The 18,540-nt window shown below is 36.8% G+C and overlaps 1 protein-coding gene across 3 annotated transcripts; it reads right to left on the bottom strand.

Moving 5' to 3' along the window:
* Positions 1 to 9,041: 9,041 nt before the first annotated feature.
* On the bottom strand, positions 9,042 to 18,482 carry LYAR (Ly1 antibody reactive). 3 transcript variants are annotated; one of them, XM_025896769.2, is made up of 10 exons: positions 18,444 to 18,482; positions 17,535 to 17,723; positions 17,033 to 17,147; positions 15,059 to 15,166; positions 13,582 to 13,665; positions 11,433 to 11,697; positions 11,283 to 11,354; positions 10,934 to 11,017; positions 10,213 to 10,298; positions 9,042 to 9,913 (listed from the first exon to the last, which is right to left on the bottom strand). In XM_025896769.2, exons 2-10 carry the CDS (start codon positions 17,654 to 17,656, stop codon positions 9,779 to 9,781), a joined length of 1,071 nt encoding a protein of 356 aa, XP_025752554.1. In that variant the 5' UTR covers positions 17,657 to 17,723; positions 18,444 to 18,482; the 3' UTR covers positions 9,042 to 9,778. The 3 variants fall into 3 exon arrangements, with proteins under 3 accessions (XP_025752554.1, XP_025752553.1, XP_029818118.1); XM_025896768.2 differs by having other exon boundaries at positions 11,283 to 11,697; XM_029962258.1 differs by lacking the exon at positions 18,444 to 18,482 and adding an exon at positions 17,786 to 17,887 and having other exon boundaries at positions 11,283 to 11,697.
* Positions 18,483 to 18,540: the final 58 nt, after the last annotated feature.

Here is an 18,540-nt window from a genome sequence, read left to right as displayed (position 1 = left end):
TGTCACAAATAAACAGCCTCGGGGATCGCTCTAGGCCCCGCTGGAAACAGCGAACAGCGTCCCGTAAAGCCAAGTGCCGCAGTGACGGCTGTTATGTAAAAAATTATTAAGAAAATTATTAAGAAAACTAGTGGGAAACACAGTGCGTAGAAGTGTTTGGCTCATCGCACCTTGGCAACCAGGTGCTCTTGAGGGCAGATATTAGGAAAATCTCTATTTTTGTGACAGAGGACAATAGTAAAGGTGGAACATGAGGCAAATACAAAGCTCTGAAGGGTTTCAAGAGCCACAAGGGTCCTGTAGCACTTGGGACTGCAGCTCATAACTGGAAATAATTAACATATTTGCATCACAAACTAGGTAAAAGTAAAATAACCTAGTAAAATGGTAAAATAGATTGTTTCGGTTCTGTAGCTGAGTTCTGCATGGCTAGATAAAAAGTCACATCACCATGTTTCTGCAAACAAAACCTTGAGACCTATTAGATTATCATGGCTTTCTTGTTTATTCACGAACAATTTATGGACAGACTCAAAACTACTAAATTATGTTGACTGATTAATTTAAGGTCTGGTCCTTATCAGAATACTGTGAATATAAGTACTGTATCTTTTGGGGTGTGTTCAATGATTAAACCATTAAGCCATGGCTTATAAAATTGAAATTTGTTTCTAATAGTAATGATTCACCAGGCTGCTTAGATGATACATGTGGTTACAAATTCTGGGCTTTCTTAGACAAAATTGTGTGGTATAATGTTCCAACTAACACAAAAATCCCTCTGACTTCAGAGTCGACGTACCTGTGCAATATGGCAGTTGTTATGGATAGCTTTTCTTTCCAGTGGAATTAAATGTAGAAATATTCAATAAAAGCTCAGATTATTATAAAGTAGATTGAAGAAAAAAAAATTCTTTGCATACCAGGAGAAAAAGTTTGCAGATACTTTCTCTGTAGTTTCATGATGAGAAAGCAGGAAACTCAAAAAGAATGGAATGTAGACTGTGGTTAAATGGTTATGTATTTTATCAGTAAACTTTAAAAAATATTAGACCGTCCTAAGGGTAGAGACTAACTGGTAGAAACTAACTAGGCTAAAAACTAAACTTGCTCTGGCCTGCACTGCTCTTAAGCAGTTCTAAACCTGCTGGATAACTATATTTTCCTAAATATCCTGTTGTCTGCTTTATAGACGAGTGAGGTTCTAGGGACAAGGGAAACAAGGTTTCTGGTTTCTTTATTACTGTGTGTTGAGTTTGAGTAAATGCAGCCTAAAAGATTAAAGAACAGAAAAGAATTTTTTTTTCTCTGCATAAAGTCAGGCCTTCATTTACATCTGAATTTCATGTGAGACGTGTCATAGTAAGTAGAAACTGTTTTCCCAGCCTTACAATATATGTCACATAAGGGCCAACCACATCATAGTCCTCAGTGACTACAGGGATTATTTTTTAATTAGTCCAGTTCAATATTTTGAAGTTAACAGCTTGTGGGAGCTCAGAGCTCTGCTTTCTTAGCAATGAAATAGAGGTTTCTTTGTTTTATTTCCTTTGAGTGGAATTACTACCTCAGCCTTCACTTTCATCTTAGTGATTCAAATAAGAAACAAAGGAAATCATGCTCTTTCTTTGCAAAGCTATTCATAAGATATATCTTTGATTTAATCATAGCAACTAAATAAATATGTATGCTTGAAAAGATTAAGATCTGTTAGAGTTGTTAAACTGACCACTTCTGTTTACCTACAGACTAGGTATTGTGTAAAGAGCTGAAATAAGAGCTTCCCTTCCCAGACTCACTATTGACCTTAACTGAGACCGCTCATGTTCAGTGTTTGTAGAGCTAAGATGTTTCCTGTGATCTTTTCGCAGCGCTTCTCTGATTCAGAAATTATTAATCTGCTAAAGAGTAGATAGGGATCAGGAGCTGAACTGAGACAAAATGAACAACATAATTAATGAAGCATCTAATCAACGGGCCCACTGTGGATAATTAATTCTTGCAAGTTAACGTTTAAGAATCCTTGCAGAAATGTTAGGAAGTATTTTAAAATGTGGTGTTCGATTTGATAAATTTAGTTAACAGTCTGTGAAAGAAATTTGTGAATTTGAAGATTCAGTGAATGAAATGTACACAGAGTTTGCAGCAATTTTTATGTTAACTGGTCTCTTGCATAACATGATTCAGTTCCCACATTTTTGGAACTGAATTCAACACCTTTGCATTCTTTTCTTTTAAGTAGAAAATAATGCTTTGTTAGTTATTTGAATGTCTTTAAATGTTCAGGGTTTTCACCTATAACTGCAAGCTGAATTTTGCAATCTAGTTGCGTATTTTGAATTTCATTTTCTTGTTGCTTGCTGAGGATTTACTGTTTACTGATTAGTTGGTTTTATGTTGATTTACAGGTAACCCTTAATGACACCCACAAATGGTAACTTTTTATGTCTCTTGACTGGCTGGTTATTTTAGAATTGGACTTCCCAGTTAAATTCTCACTTTTAGGAAGACAATTTTCTAGTAATCTAGCAAATATTTGTAATTTTTTCCCCATTACAGAAGTCAATAGCTAAATTAACCCAAGTGTTATCTGTTCACATAAGACCTGGTTGGAACTTTCTTCATTCCAAAGTAAGGTGGTCTCCTGCCTATGTTAATTTTTAGCTGAAGTAGGTTGGATACAGTGTAGACATATTTTTTATTTTGAGGAATGGCTGTGCTATATACTCTGTGCTTTCTGTTCACAAACCAAGTAAAAATGAAGTGAGTAGTAATTTGCTGCTTATCTTCTACTATCAGGAGTAAAATGATTGGATGTGTAGAGACTCTCAGTCCTTTCTTTACCTTGTCCTTGCACTGAAGCATTTACACTATGTGAAAAAGTAAATACATTGTCTGACTCATCTAGGTTACAAAGAAGCCTCAAAATAGTACTACAGTTCTCTTGCTTTCATCTTGCATTCTTTAAACTATTTTAAATTCAGTACAATGGAAAAAAATCAGCAAAGGACTTAAAAGCACTTGGTGTGAATAACTTAATGCAGATCTGAAAAACAACTGAAGGTTAAAACTCAATTGACTCTGAATGTGGTCCATATACAAACTATTGAACTCAAGCTGAATTCTCATGCGAGTATTAAATTGCAGCACAGCCTTGAATTGACCCTTTAGGAAGGAAACAATGCATATAATAGTGTGTTTGATACCAAGAAGGCACTACATATAAGCATGCAAGCATTTGAACTTCATGAAGGAAAAGAAAGCAGGAAAGATAAAGGCAGTCAAAAAGGTGAAGAGTGCATCTAAGAGAAGAGGAAAAAAATCACACCACATATTGCCATCTGATTTATCTAGGTGTGTTATTCTTCACCTTCAAAGTTGTCAGCAAATTACAAAGAAATAGCTGGTCCAGAACAGTACTTTAATCTGGAGTATCTATTTGACAGAAGACCATTTCAATACTCTCAATTACCCTGATTAAATATTAGGTAGCGTCAGTGTTTGACTCATGCCTTTCGCTATAATCAGCATTAAGAATATAAAATGAGAAGAGTGTTCTCTTCATTCTGGCTTGCATCTTCGAATGTGTAAACAAAACCAGAATATTAATCCAAATTTATCCAAATGTCCAAAAATTATCCTATTTATCCAAAATAAATCTGGATAAACCATTCTCCTAGAAGTTGCTAAGTAAATTTTCCTGCTGTCTCTTCTAAATCATTTCTTGAGTTTAGTTTCACTTAGCTATGCTTACTTTCTTAAGGGAATACAATGGCTCTCAAAATGTTTTCTCAAGACTACAGTTTAATGATACAAAGCATTTGGCAGCAGTACTCCAGCTATAATTGTTCTTGACTACTCAATCCCCAGTAGTGGTATATAATACCTCTCAGTTTGAGGATTTGATCTGGTTTTAAAAGCCTGCAAAAATGCAGGGGGTGGTGGAAAGGCAAAAACAAATAGCCAGATGTGGGAGGGTGGGAAAGGAAACACTTGGGAATTACTGAAACTGATTTCTTTATTGAGGAAAACGTCTGTGCAACCATGCATCTGTAACAATATGACAAGAATTTCATACTTAGGGCACTTAGGAACATCCTAAAGTTTGTTTGGTTTTTGAATAATGAAGATTACACATCTAATTCACACAGAAAAGACTATCAGTTGTGGGCACGGGCATTCAGCTGTGTTATTTATCAAACATTCACTGTACAGCAGTATTGGTCTCTTTCAATGTGACTTTATTTCTGCATTGGTAGAGGTTATTTTAGGCTGTGATAACATATTTACTATTATTTTGGGGACGTCTGGTGTCCCCACTGCCTGCGATTTCACTGATGTAAACAAGAAGGGACAAAGGTTCTTGGGCTCGTGGATCTCACTGTTAACAAGACTGGAAACTACAGAACATTTTCATGCATTCAGCATAGCAACATCTCACTGATGTGTAGAGTGTGGGATCCAGCTCATGCTGTTTACCTGGAGAATTTTTCTGTGGAGTCCTGAAAAAAAGTAAATACAAAACAAAGCTCTTACATGCTTCACTCATGTGTATAAGCAGGTTTTCTTTACCGTCATCCTTCACGGTCCATTAGCATTTATGTATCTTGTAGGGTCAATTTTTCATGTATTTTTATCTGGTATTATAATTAATTGGGCAACAGAGTTAGAGGGAACACTGACAGAGTGCTATACTGTCCAAGAGAGACAGGAAGAGAAAGCTGTTTGCTTTAGGAAGACTGAATTCAGCAATTTGAAATTTTGGCTGGAGATGTTAGTACAATTCCCATATTGTTTTGACTAATCTGCTTAATATGAATAGGTCTTTAAGAGCATCAGCTGAGTTAATATTTTTTCTTCAAATGGAAAACTTATCCAATGCTAAACTCTGAAATCACTTAAGTTCTGAAAGTTCACCAAAAGAGCTGAACTTTCAAAGGTTCAGCTGAGACAGAATTGTAGCAGCAAGAAGCAAGAGGAAACATATTTCATGGTGTAAGGTAAAGAAATTGTAGAAACAGACCATAAAATGTGTTCATGTAAATGGTAGAATGGATAGATCAGGAAAAAATTATTAAAACACTCTAAGAGATGTCTGTATGAGTCAGTCAAACCTTTTAGACTAGCAATTGATTTAGAAGTTCAAAGTAGAAATGCAGGCATTAAGTGAAGAACTTGCTTTAATGGTAAGAAAGAAGTCTAGAAGAAAATTCTGGTCCTGTCTCATCCACGGAAAACATGAGCCTTTGTCACATGTGGATATTATGCAGTGTGTTTTCCTCCTTGAATTCCTTCTCATCATCAAGAGCTAAAGGCCAGCAGAAGGGAAGAAAATATAATGCATAAAAGTGCATTTCATGGTTTACATTTATACATTAATGGCTCGGCCGTGGAAATTCACTAAATGGCTCCTGCAAAAACAGAATGAAGGACTAAACATCGTGTATTTTGAGCCATCTGCAATGCAGGTGGAATTCTGGTGTTATTTTTCATTCAGTTTGTCACCTAAATGAGATGTAGTGACTTGAATACTTTCAAATGGATGTCATGCTGCCTGAGAGAAAGATTCCAGGATGCTTAAAAGCATCTTTTTCTAATAAAACAAACATAGGTGAGTTCATTTTGACTGTAATCAGGCCTCAGTTATGCTTTCTATACTAATTTAGTACTAATGCATTCCACCTAGAAGTTTGAGAATAGTGGTTTAATGGGTGGCTAGGCATACAGAGACACAATTTCTGTTTTCCTATTACTTTTAAGTAATTTCAGAAACTATAAAACTACTTCTGTAGGAAGTCAGTATTTTCCTTTTGCTGTAACTCAGGTATGAGGTTGAGTAGCAAGAGCAGGTTTTATACAAAGAATCTAATGAGAAGGGCAAAACACAAAGTCTCCAAAGATTGAACAATTCTAAGTCTTGTAGAATAAATTTTAAAAGAAAGGATAAATAAAAAATAAGATGTGTTTGAGAAAGCTCTGTGATCTGCAGTCTTGCAGAATAAAGTTCAATTTAAGCAAAAAGTTTGAAGGTTTTACAACTTTTACACTGTGAGAGCATAAAAGCACAAGGATTCAGGTGCAAAAGGGATTCCAAGAAGTGCAAAGAAAAGCAGTGGATTACAGGGGCAAAAGGAATTGTGTCTTAACAAGTGCAAAGGAAAGTTACTACTAAAACTTCCTCTGGTCCAAGTGAAATTTAGAATTCAATATAAAGTAACGCTTCCTGTAAAAGTACTAATGGGAAACATAAGATGCTCCTTTTCTTGGCTGACAGAGCAGAAAAGAATCTTAGAGGCCTTATTTTTTTTTTCTTGATGGCTAAATTGGGAGAAGAAAGGGGTAAATGTTGAATATATTGACTGAGATATCTTGTAACCTGTGAATACAGCTCAATGTACAGAACAATATGCCTTTTTTTTCACTTATCTCACACAAAAAGTTTAATATTTGCTCTCTTATTTCCTTAATAAGGGTGAGTGTTACAGCCTTAAAAGTTTCCGAATGGAATCATGTGTTGGGTCTCTGTATCCTGTGGTCATCAGCTACGAGCCACTACTCATGTCGGGGTCTGACTACATTGTACTGATGCAATCGGATTATAGCACCAGGTGGGAGGATCGGCTTTCACTGCAGAAAGAAGAATGAACTACTCTAATGCACCAGAACAGTGGAGGGCTGAGCACAACAAATAAGTAGCTGTCCTTTGAAGATTTTTTTTCTTCCAGTGATTAAACTTCCTGCTCAAGTGCTTATACTATACTTATAGTGAAAGCCACTAGCTTGAAACAATTTTCTAATTTACATTGCTTCTTCCTTCCCCACCCTGCCACAGACACTCAATTTCCAATGCACTATTTCAGAAAGGAAAACTTTAACAGCAAGGCTTATTTTATTATGGAGCTCTATTATGCTGTTTAAAAAAAAATCACTAAAACATATTCTGGAACATTCTGTAATGCTACATTACTGTTACCTGATAGTCTCTACTAAGTTTACTGTGACTTCACATTAACAGTGATTGCTAAACATATAATTGGTGGAAAAGAAAATTTAAAAAAATTCCACATGATATTGTCAATTTGTATTAAATGCTAAGAGAAGCTTTCTCTTGCACTAATTTTTCAGTACCCTGATCTATGTTACAGCAAAGTAACCCCCTGTGGCTACAGTACTGAGTGAATACTGGAAAACTGTATATTGTTAACATTAATTTTATCTGTTTTCACATCTCAATTTGAAATGCAAGTGTAAAATCTGAAGTTACAAAGTAAATATGTAATGACTTTTTTTCATACTGTAACACCCAGGTCTTGCTGGTAAAATCAGAACTCTATTTACATTCTCATTTATTGAGATTTTTCTGTACAAAAACTATACTAAAATACTAGCTTTAATGGTATAAATTCATGCAACTAAACTGGGAAACACACAAAACAGGATTCATACTGGTGCTACCCTATCTCCTTTTTTAAAAGTTATATGTTTTACAGTAGCTTTTCTGCTTCTGCAAAAGTTTGAAGGGCTCCCTCTTTTTTCTTCAGAATCTAGATTGGCAGCTGCAAGTATAAGTTCCTTCTGAATATTGCTGTTGGTTGGTTGCAGCTGAGAAAAACACAACAAAAAGTGCACGTCCATCAGCTGCATGATTCTGCAGTGTGGCATTAAGCAATGCCCCTTTGCCCTGAAAGCACAGGGAAAAGAAAATGGTGGGGGAAAGTGCTTTAAAATGCTTTAAAAATACTGTTGCACAACTTCAGAGCTTCTTTTTGGTTCTTGTTTCCATCAGATATAGATCAGCTTGTCTGTAGATTAGAAAATGCTGGTGCTTTTCATGAGGAGAAACCATCATTCTCCCAAGATGTGAAGGACAAATTGCAATATTCCAAAGTATGAATTTACTGTGAATATTTATTTTCACACGAATAACATAAATAATCCAAACTGCCCTTACCAGTTTGAAAAAGGAAAAAAAGATGCAGCTGAGTTCGTGAGCACATGGAGAAAACAGCAGGGCCCTTTTGAGAACACGTGTGGGTACCGCAGGTGCCAGCAGCAGCATGGCCAGTAGTGCCACTCCACAACCTGCTGCCCTGCTCAGCAACTGACCCCAGCTACAATACCCTCCCACAACACAACAAGGCAGCTGGGACCAGCTGGATGATGGAAGCCAGGGCAGAGAGACAGAAGATAATCCTGGCTTGTGGACATGGAATTGGCCTTTTGAAGTGTAGGGAAGAAATTCAGCAGATGCTTCAATATGTGTGTCAAACACGTGCTGTGTCAAACAATTGAAGATGAAAAGTGTAAGGGAATGTCATAATTTGGAATTGATTCTAAACAAACAAAAAAAACCCAAAACAAACACGAAAACATGAAACAATTACTTTCGCAAACCTGTTTGTGATCTTAATGTAGCAGTATCTGTTGTAAAATTAATACAGTGAGTGAAGAGATTAATTGCACTGTATTGATTTCAATTTCACTGACCTTTTATGTCCTAAATTTAAAAAAAACCCCAAAAACCTAAACTTTTGAAATGTTCTCAACTTCTCAGTCTCTTCTCACGTCTGTAAATAAATTTTATTCTATTTATCTCCAAAACCATTTTTCATGAATTAACAACAAACACCGAAGAGATCTTAAATTTATTAGGTGCTTTTATTGCAACTTCTATAAGACAAATATGTACTCAGAAAAACTGGACCCAGTGTATCAGACAGGTAATTTTTTCATATTAATACTTTTAATATATTCAATATTTCTATAAATTCAGATATTTTTTACTATGGAGTTTTATAGAAGTGTATCTGCTTGAAATCACTAAACAATTTTCAAAAAAAACACCATACCATCAACAGTTTTCTACCACTGTTTGTAACAGACTATTTCATGGTAGGAAACTTTCTAGATGGAAGTATTTTGCATTTCAGTAAAAACCTATAAAACTTCAAGTACCTTTCCCCAGGCAACTCTGTCTCTTACATATGTCTAACTTATCTGGTCTACTTAAATTGTTTTGGTGACTGCACTGTAACGGCCTCTTCAAATAATTTATAATCTGTGGATTTATTATACAATTATAAAGTGACAAGATTTATTATATTTAAGGTGGTATTTTAAAGTAATTGATTTCATCAGTCAATTTTTGGTCCATGTAACCACTTATATTGAAGTCAGTTGCATTACTAATCAAGACTTCCAGTAGCAATGCATATACAGGTAACTCAGTCTGTAGATTTTCACTGAACGTGCAATATTGCACACACAAATCTGAGACACTATAATTACACATTTTACACCACAGACTTAGTGGTTTATTAAAGCCTGCATACATTAGCTACACTGTGTAAAGGGGATATCAGTCATGCCACTTTGGATTTGAACATAACAAAACATTTATTCCACACTCGGTTTTTTAATATGAAAATCCTCTTTGCTCTTAAAATAGTTTCTGCAAAAAGCCACACAACCTAGGTCCAGGTAAAACATTCATGCCTATAAATTATATCCATTACTGGGAGAATTTTAATACAGTAGGCAGTAATTATTTTCAATGTCTCTTAAAACTTGTACCAGAAAATATACATTTTCCATAAAATCAAAAAATAAAGTATCTGAAAATGTTCTGTGATCAATCTAGAAAAACGAGCCCAGTATTAAAAGTTAAATTCTGCTTTCACATATACAATTTGAGACCAATGCATAGTATTTGTACAGGTGACAGAAGAGTTTGACTCCCTCTGCAAGACTAAAACGCAACAGCAAAGTATGCAAACTTTTATTTCACAAGTTTCACTTTGTCCTTCCGAACTTTAAATTTGGGATTGTTATTCACTTTCTTATTAAATGTGACAAGGATCTCCTCTTCTGATTTGTACTGTTCAGCAGCTACTGCGTAAAATTGAGCTATAACCTGTACAAAGACAGAGGAATAGTTTTTAGTTAGTAAAGATGACTCCACTTTAAGCAGTAATACATTCATGTTACTGTATTAAAAGTAGCATAGAATCTATGATGCTATTATTTCTTCACAGAATTAGCACTGAATTTCTTCTGTAACTCAGTAAGCAATAAAGAACCCATCCTTCAGTTGACATTCTGTCAATTGATGTTCTGCTAAATAATGTAAAACCAGGATTTTACAAACTTCAGCATTACAGAAAGAAATTCACAAGACAAAAGGAGATTAAAACCCCCAATGTTTTACCATACCTTTTTTCTTAGTCTTTTAATTGAAATTTCGTTGTCTGGAGCCTGTCTCAGAACAGCTTTGATGGTTCCACTCCAGTTGAATTTACCTAGAAAATAATTAGGTTTACAACACTGTTAGTAAAATTAGGCATTGCCAGGTCTTCTTCTCTACTATAGTTAGGAAGGTCCTGTCTCCTCAAGCTTAGAGCATGGGCAGTCAAATACCACCTTCAGAGGTCATTAATTGGTAGTTCCCAAATAACAATCTGTATGTTCAAGCAACAGCCATAATGTGTTGGATGACAGGAAGAAGTAGCTTTATCCAAGCATAAACTAAGGTCTGACACATCTGAAATCCAATTTATGATTCACTGAGCAAAAATGGGGATATGAGAGATACCAGGAGGTCCAAGAGAGCTTTTTCCTTTTTCCTCTGTGCTGGCTAACGTGCAGGGAAGAGACCTGTGGTGGTGAAACAAACACACCAGATTCCTCACTGCTCAGTGGAACCAAATGTAGCCAGAGGTTGCCAGCACAGCTGAAGCAACAACTGAGAGAAGTAATTCAGTGTCAGATGTTAAGTGTAGCACTTAACTACTTACTCTGACCTGGTGTGTATATTGAATTTGCATTTATGTACGCTGTGGCCCAATGTATTTCATGGTTTCCTGCAGAGGCACTGTATTTATATTCTGCATTAGGTCTTTTAGTCTAAATTAACTAAATTGTCCCTTTAAGATACCTTTATTAGTTCCCACACTTTCTTTGTTGTCATTGGTGTTTTCAGTTTTCGTTTTCTTTGTTTTGATAGGAGGTTCCTCTGGAGCTGGAATTGGATAAACATACACAAAAAAATTTAAAACTAGAAGAAAAGTTCTGACACGACTTAAGGTTCTGTTCTTCTAACATGAGTTTATATTTGCTAAGAGGTTCAGATTATACAAAAGAACTGTGCAATCACTCTTAAAAAATAATCTAATTTGTATATGCAACTTCCTACTTAAAAATTCTATTTTGGTAATTTATTAAGTTCTGGAACTGAGAAAAAGCATCTTCGAAACAAACAAGAATATAAGTTGTATAATTAATACCTTCTACATGTTTATGTTTGCGTTTCTTTACTTTTGTTTCCTCTTCAACTTCACTCTGATGGCCATTTCCATTTGTTTCAAATTCACGTTTATGTTTGCGTTTCTTTACTTTTGTTTCCTCTTCAACTTCACTCTGATGGCCATTTCCATTTGTTTCAAATTCATTCTCCACGCTCTCCTTTCCTTTCTTGGACTTTTTACTCTTTTTTACCTCTGACTGGTTTTCTAATTTCAAATCTTTTTTCTCCTTCTTTTTGTTCTTTTGTCTCTCTTCTTTTCGTTCTCTCTTATTCTTTTTCTTCTCAACTTTATCATCTGTAATTCCATTTTCTTCTGCCACTGTTTTTTCCTCAGTTTCTGCAGACTGGTGCTCTTCCTTCCGTTGTGGTGTGTCCTGTTCTTTTTCATTTGAAATCTTTTGTTGAAAAAGAAGATTATTACAATTTTTACATGCCTTGTTTTGACACTGCAACTTTCCCCTACTACAAAATTCATGAAGAACATTAATTTCTCGAAATCAATTAAATTTCTTACATATGGTAACACCAGATACCTGAGAAATAGCACGAGTGTGTCTGATTCCTATTTTAACTAAAGACTAAATGCTAATTAATGTCAAAGAACAAATGTTATCTTACAACATATATAATTTTTAGTTGAAGTAAATGTCCATGTGTTTTAACGTAATTGCTAAATGTAATTAAGGGAGTGACAACTCTTTGATTTACACAAGCAAAACATTACAGCAACATGCAGAACCTATTCCCAAATATACAGACCTTGAGTAATAATCTTAGTTTTGCCACCCAGTTCCCTGTCTTGGGATGTCTGGGACAACAAACCGTTACTGCATGATGTTAACAAAGGCACTTCTAGTTGTTTTAATTTTACTTTTCTCACCTTAATATATTTGGTCTTCTTCTACCATTCCTTGGCTGATAATTATTTTCTTGTTGAAGAATGAATATATTAATGAAAAAAATAATATTTAATTTTAACTTTAAATTTAATAATTACTAGTGAAATACAATTACTGAAATGTTAGTTTGGCTATTTAGTAAGATAATAGATCTTTATACAAGGCAACTTAAAACCAACATGGTTTTGTAAGAAGTAATTTCAATTAAATTTGAATTCTACTTAGGAATGTCCATTGAGTACATAAAATTCAAGGTATGTTTTACAAAGAATATCTTAAGAGTTTTTTTAAGAACTCTTAAAGGTGCACTGAAATGATCTGAGCAAGAAAGCTGTGCTATATATTTTACTTTAATGCTATGCTCTATGGATAGTGCAAATTGTTTGTATTTAAATAGAAGTTTTTCAGATTGAAGATTTATTTTCTTTAAAAATAAGTTTAAATCAAGAGAGAATATTTTATGACTTAAATGAAGTTCTGTTGACTCAGTATTAATGTTCCAGCAAAACAAAGTACTTCAAATTCAGTGTCCAGAGCTAATATTATGTTCATATCCTTTAAAAAATGTGTTTCTTTCCTTCCTGGCTCTTATATTTGGATTCTTCAGAAAAACTGCAAATAGATTTAACTGGAATTATCAAATCAGAAACATGAAGCATAATCAACAGGGGATTAATGCCAAATCTATGCCTACACTCTTCCTCAAAAGAATGTGGGGGGAGAGCATCTTTACCTCAACAGAGAAATGAGATCTGTGACAGCTTTCTAATAGAAGCAATACATGTACACAATCACAACAACACCCTACCAAAACATGCTAAGCTAGTAATGAAATAGCAAAGAATTAGGCACTGACAAAAAGGTCAGGGTGAGTCCACAATTTGGACAAAAAAGTGGGAGGAATTTCTGTCATGAACTGGAGGATTTTCTCTCTCCCCACTAATAAGATAAGTGAACTGGGTGCTGTTAAGTTTTCAGTCCAATACACATAAATTTGGGTCCAATAAAGTTCTGAAAAGATATTTGATTCCATCTCAGTGTGTGCTAAAAGACTGGAACCAAAGATAAAGGTAGTGGTTTTTCCTTTCTTTATGTACTAGTAGCATTAAGTTGAATAAGCCTTCTGATTATCATGTCACAATTGTGTCACTGTGTCCAAGTTTTCAATCACAACCTACCCAGTATTCACAACTACTCCAGCGACAGTCTGTTCCACAAGTAAGCAATTCAGTCTAGAAATATTACATTATAACGGAATCCATGGTAACAACAGGAGACAATGTTTCTGCCAGCATCTACAAAAGGAGTCTGAAAGGCTTTCCTTCCAGCATTTTGAACTGCATTCTTGTTGTATGATGTTGTACCTCTAACTTAACTTACCTTTCTGGTTGCTTCTGAGAAAACATCCCACACCTGATCTTGTAAAGTGCTGTCAGTAATTCTCAAACTGTTCTTGATCCAATTCTGTGCAGGGAAAAAACAGCAATAACTGAAAATGTGCACCTCTGATTTTCTTTCTTAATTACCATATATTTGGTTCTTGGGTTTATTTTTCATTTAAGAATCTAATCACTGCTTCTGACTAAGACCTGGTTACAAGTTACTGCTGTGAATCTCTCAAGCCTCCTTACTAAACTGTACTATGGCTATGTACATAATGCCTATGTACTGTTATGAGGCTACACCACTCTCTGAACTGCCTCACCAATAGCAATCCCAAAGAGGTTAAGTATATACAGAAGATAATCCTCAAGCTTTTGAATACAACTTGTTATGTTAATGTCCTACCAAACCTTCTGACTGTTCCCATGAGTTAAAACATTAATGATCTGATCTTATTTATTTGTGTACTGGACAGATGGTCATGCTCCTCAATGGATACCTTAGTTTATTACAGAAAAGTAAAATTTAAACAAATGTCTCGAAGCAAACATTTGAAAGTTGTTTGGGTTATTGCAAGAGCTCCTGGTGAAACAAAGCCATAAATTTCAACTTATCTGTTTACACTATCAGCAACAGATCAACTTTTAGAAACATGGAATTCTATATAAAACCTAATGTAAAGATTTTTGCACTGCACTGAAAATCCCAGGAAAGGTGCATTAGTAAATTGAACAATGAACTGCAAAAACATTTGATCTTTCACTGCAACATATATTACCAAAAAGAAAGCGGCTTCTTGACAATATAATTTTCCCTGCTTAGAACATTAACTTTCTAGAAAAGTATTTTAACCTTCAGCTCACTAGCAGCAATTTTACCACAGCTCTATTAGGTTCTATTTGAGTGCTTTGGGAGCAAGCATGATCTTCTCTCAGCCTCACCATCTGAGGCACAAAACAGAGAGGGGAAAAAAAAAGGGCAGCTTGTCAGTAATTCTTTACTGATACAACATGAAACATTTGGAATTTACTTTAGTGAAGCGTGCAGTGTGGAAGATTCTGTCAGAATACTGAGTAACAGGAAAACTCTCAAAACAGGATCTTGACTTCACCAGGGAAAAACAAGGCCAGAGAAATAAAAAATCTTTAGAAGTATGTCTAAGAATTTGGACATTCAATAGAAATTGGAAATAGGGAAAAAAAGAAAGGTATTGAAAAAAGAACAATTTAAAGATTATGTTTAAATGGTGAGTCTCTGGCTTAATACCTAATTAAACTGGCACAAAAAGAGTCCTTTTAAGCGTGGAAATGTATTTTACAAATATTGCCTATTTGAAAGTCAGGCATTACACCATCTATACCAATGCCCAAATAAGCAATGTGTCCCACCTTTGTTAAAAGAGAGTAGCACTTCCTAAGAAAGTCTATTTTTGAGCTCACTGCACGGATTACTACAAATCTCCATTAAAACATACCTGAAACTTTACTTTTTTTCTTGGAATGTTATCAAAGGCACGCATCTGCTCCAGGATGTTCCGCACTTTAGGGCTTATATTTGGCTTCTTCATGACTTCATGGATTTTCTAAATAAGAAAACCAGAATTAAATCAGAAAAGCAGCATAAGGATCAAATGGTACATCCAAGGTGTGCAAGTTTGAAGTGCACTGGAGAGAATCACCCAGCACCCACAGCTGGTATAGTCTGTTCACAGGAAATGTTCAAAATGCATGAGAAAAAGACTGATCTTTGCTTTAATCACAGATCATTAGATGTGTCAAAGTTATCTATCTAAGCATTTATACCTATACAGTAAGCACAGGTAAGCAGGACTGCTCACCAGTGCTTTCTGATGTACAAGTTACAATCTGTAATAAATACATTCTAAAGTAAAGAAACTGTACCATATTAGGGATTCTTGCAGCATGAAAAAGACCTTTATTAAGAAAAGCAATTGTCAACTTCCTGTTTTTTTGTAAGCTTCTGGAGTTAATTGTGAAAAATCAGGCTTACTTAGATGCCACAGTTTGATATGCTTTTCTTTTGGCAGCAGTGCCAGCTTCCACAACTATTAATCCCTGTAAGACTGTTCAGGATATTCCCAAGCTATGGGTGTCAGCACAAGAGAACAGAGATTAGGCCAGGGCAGTTCCTCATGGCAGTTCCTTGAACAGCACTGCTGCTTGTGGGGGTGAAAAACAGCTGAGCTTCCTGGTACTTAAAGACGCAGCCACTGGACACTGGAGAGTCTTCCTGTACTAAGGTTTTGTGGATGTGTTAAGACTATTGGAAAAGGGTGTTTGGTAATAATCCCTCAGCTTTCTGTGTAGGAAGAACTTACTTCTGAGGCAGGTTTACAGTGTTCATGAGCAATACCTCTCACATCATGCTGCCTTTAACAATGTCCTCAAACCATGTTCAATCTCAACCACTACTCATCTTTGACTGTATTACTCATACACCTTGTGTGTGTGTGTAGCTTAGTACCTTGTTAGATTGTGTTCTATACAAGATAGAAATCAACAAATCCATGTATGAAGGTGATTAACTTGTTACTAATGAGGTTTTAAAAATGTGTTTGAGTTCCTTCCACAAATCAACGAATAGCCTTAAGAAGGCAGATTCTTGCACAAGACAGAAAGGGTATTAGACATTTTCATCTGTGCTGGAGCCTCTCTTGTTCAACATATTTACAAAATATCTGACAAGAGGACAGGGAAATTTTTTTGATGATTGTGAAGCTATTCAGGATGAGGACTATAAGGATTGCAGAAAGATTTTAAGAAAATGAGTGACTAGGTAATAAAAGGGTAAATTACAGCCAACACAAATTCATGTAAAGCAGGATGCAAAGGAAAAGCAATCTTAACTTCACATCTAAAATGGTAGGCTTTAAGTTGATCGCTGGAGCGTAGACACAAGATCTTGGGTTTAAAATAGCCAATTCCATGAAAATTCCAGAACAATGATCAGCAGCAGCAAAAAAACAAAACAAAAAACCAAAAACAGATTGACTGGCAAAAATCACTTTGAAAGATACAAAGAAGGACACAGAAAACATCATTATGACACACACTAAATCTATGGTTCATCCATATCTTGAACTCTATTTCACAAACATACAGTAGAACTGGGAAGACTTCAGAAGACCAAAGAGATAACTCACATATGAAGAACAACTGAGCAGGGTAGAATTTCTCAGCCTGGAGCACACACTCAGTGTGCAACTGAGAAAACTACATTAAATCAAACTAGTAAGAGATAAATTCAAAACAAACAAAAGATACATTTCTTACCAGGATAAGCAAAAGACCTACCTAAGACATGCCAAAAGAAATTTGAGGATATTGGGAAAAACAGATCTCTGGTTTGATCCAGTATAGCCTTTCTAGTGTCTGTAACGATTATAAACAATAGTTATTTATCATATCTGTATATAATACAAACTTACCTGAATCCACTCCTGCTGTTTGGCATCTCCTTTGTTAGTTTTGGCTTCAAAACCTTTTCCACCATATTTCTGGTCTTCACTTATGCACTTCACATGTTCCTTATAGTCATCACCCCTGAACATACGAGATTTTTAACCATAGGTCACAGAGATGCTTCAGTCCTTTGAAATGTGCAACACCTAATCAACAAATTCAGTATGTTCCAAAAGGAACATTATTGCCAGTTTCACTCTCTCTGCAGTAGCAGAGTAAATAACAGCTGTTGATGATCAGAAGCTGAAAGCTCTGTCGCTGATGCCTGTTTACTGCTGAGGTTTAGTTGTCTATGAGGTTCAAACTTGGATGATTAAGCCTAAATTTCTATAAAAACATGTATATTTTTAAATACAAATATTATTATTCAGACATAGCCACATTTAATTCTAAAAGACCACAGAAAAAAACTTGTATTTGTGACAACCTCTGCAGAGTGAGAAAAGCTATTTCACATCCTTTACCTACCAGAAATCCTTGCCACAATCCATGCAAGACAGGCACTGACAGTTTCTGCAGATGTTCACATGCTTTTCAACCTGTGCTTTCTTCACAGCTTCTCCACATGCATTGCATGTGAAAACTACCATGTTGGCGAGTGGTCAGGAGCTTCCAAGAAGTGGGTATAGCCTCCTGCCTCCACATACAAGCACAACCCTAGAAACACAGAGATCTTACACTTACGGCTTGAAAAAAACACGTGGATGGCCAAAAAGCACCCACAGACGGGGCGAGCAGTCCCATCCTGCAGGTGCAGGAGCTCGCCTTGCCTGACACCCTGAGCTCAGGGGAGAGCAGTGACCCGGGAACCAGCACTCCCAGTACTCACCACCCCAACCTGGGAACCAGTAACCCCCAAACAAGGAACCAGTAACCCCTGTACCCGCCACCCCAAACGAGGCATCAGCAATCCCTGTGCCTGCCATCCCAACCTGGGAACCAGTGACCCCCACACCCACCACCCCAAACCGGGAACCAGTAACCTCCATATCCATGACCCCAGCCCAGGAACCACTAAACCTCATACCCACCGCCCCAACCCGGGAACCAACCCCCATTACCACCCCAACCAGGGAAACAGTAAACCCCAACCCAGGAACAGCAATCCCTGTACCCGCACCCCCGATCCGCCTCCTTTTCCAGGCACGACCTCCCCCGGCCCTTCCGTCCCGCTCCCCTCAGCAGACCCGTCCCGGCCGGGTCCAGGCGAGCGGCGCTGCCGAGGGGTGGCCCGGCCACACGGCGTACCCGCACCCGCGCTCCTGGCCGGCAGCCGCTGCTGCCGTGCCGTGCCGCCTCTCCCGCTCCTGCTCCCTCTCCCATTCCCATTCCCATTCCATTCCATTCCCGTTCGTTCCGTCCCCTGCCCCCCCGCACCTCAGCGGCCGCAGCGCCCCGCGCGGCACGTGCCGCCGCCCGTTCCCGCCGCGCCCCGGCCCCCGCTCCGCCCGGCGCCTGCCCGCCGCCCCGCCCC

Source organism: Manacus vitellinus, unplaced genomic scaffold (genome assembly GCF_001715985.3).
Source record: "Manacus vitellinus isolate BGI_N305 unplaced genomic scaffold, ASM171598v3 scaffold_0_pilon, whole genome shotgun sequence".
NCBI classification, from domain to species: Eukaryota; Metazoa; Chordata; class Aves; order Passeriformes; family Pipridae; genus Manacus; species Manacus vitellinus.
This window is presented reverse-complemented; position numbering and strand designations above follow the sequence as displayed.

Bases quoted from the DNA above. Each gene is read 5' to 3' on its own strand.
- LYAR (XM_025896768.2), bottom strand. From the start codon at position 17,656: ATGGTAGTTTTCACATGCAATGCATGTGGAGAAGCTGTGAAGAAAGCA. The intron at 15,167-17,032 runs GTAAGTTTGTAT...TTTCTTATTTAG, and splicing joins AACAGCAGGAGTGGATTCAG to AAAATCCATGAAGTCATGAA. The intron at 9,914-10,212 runs GTATGGTAAAAC...GTCTTTGTACAG, and splicing joins TTAAAAGACTAAGAAAAAAG to GTTATAGCTCAATTTTACGC.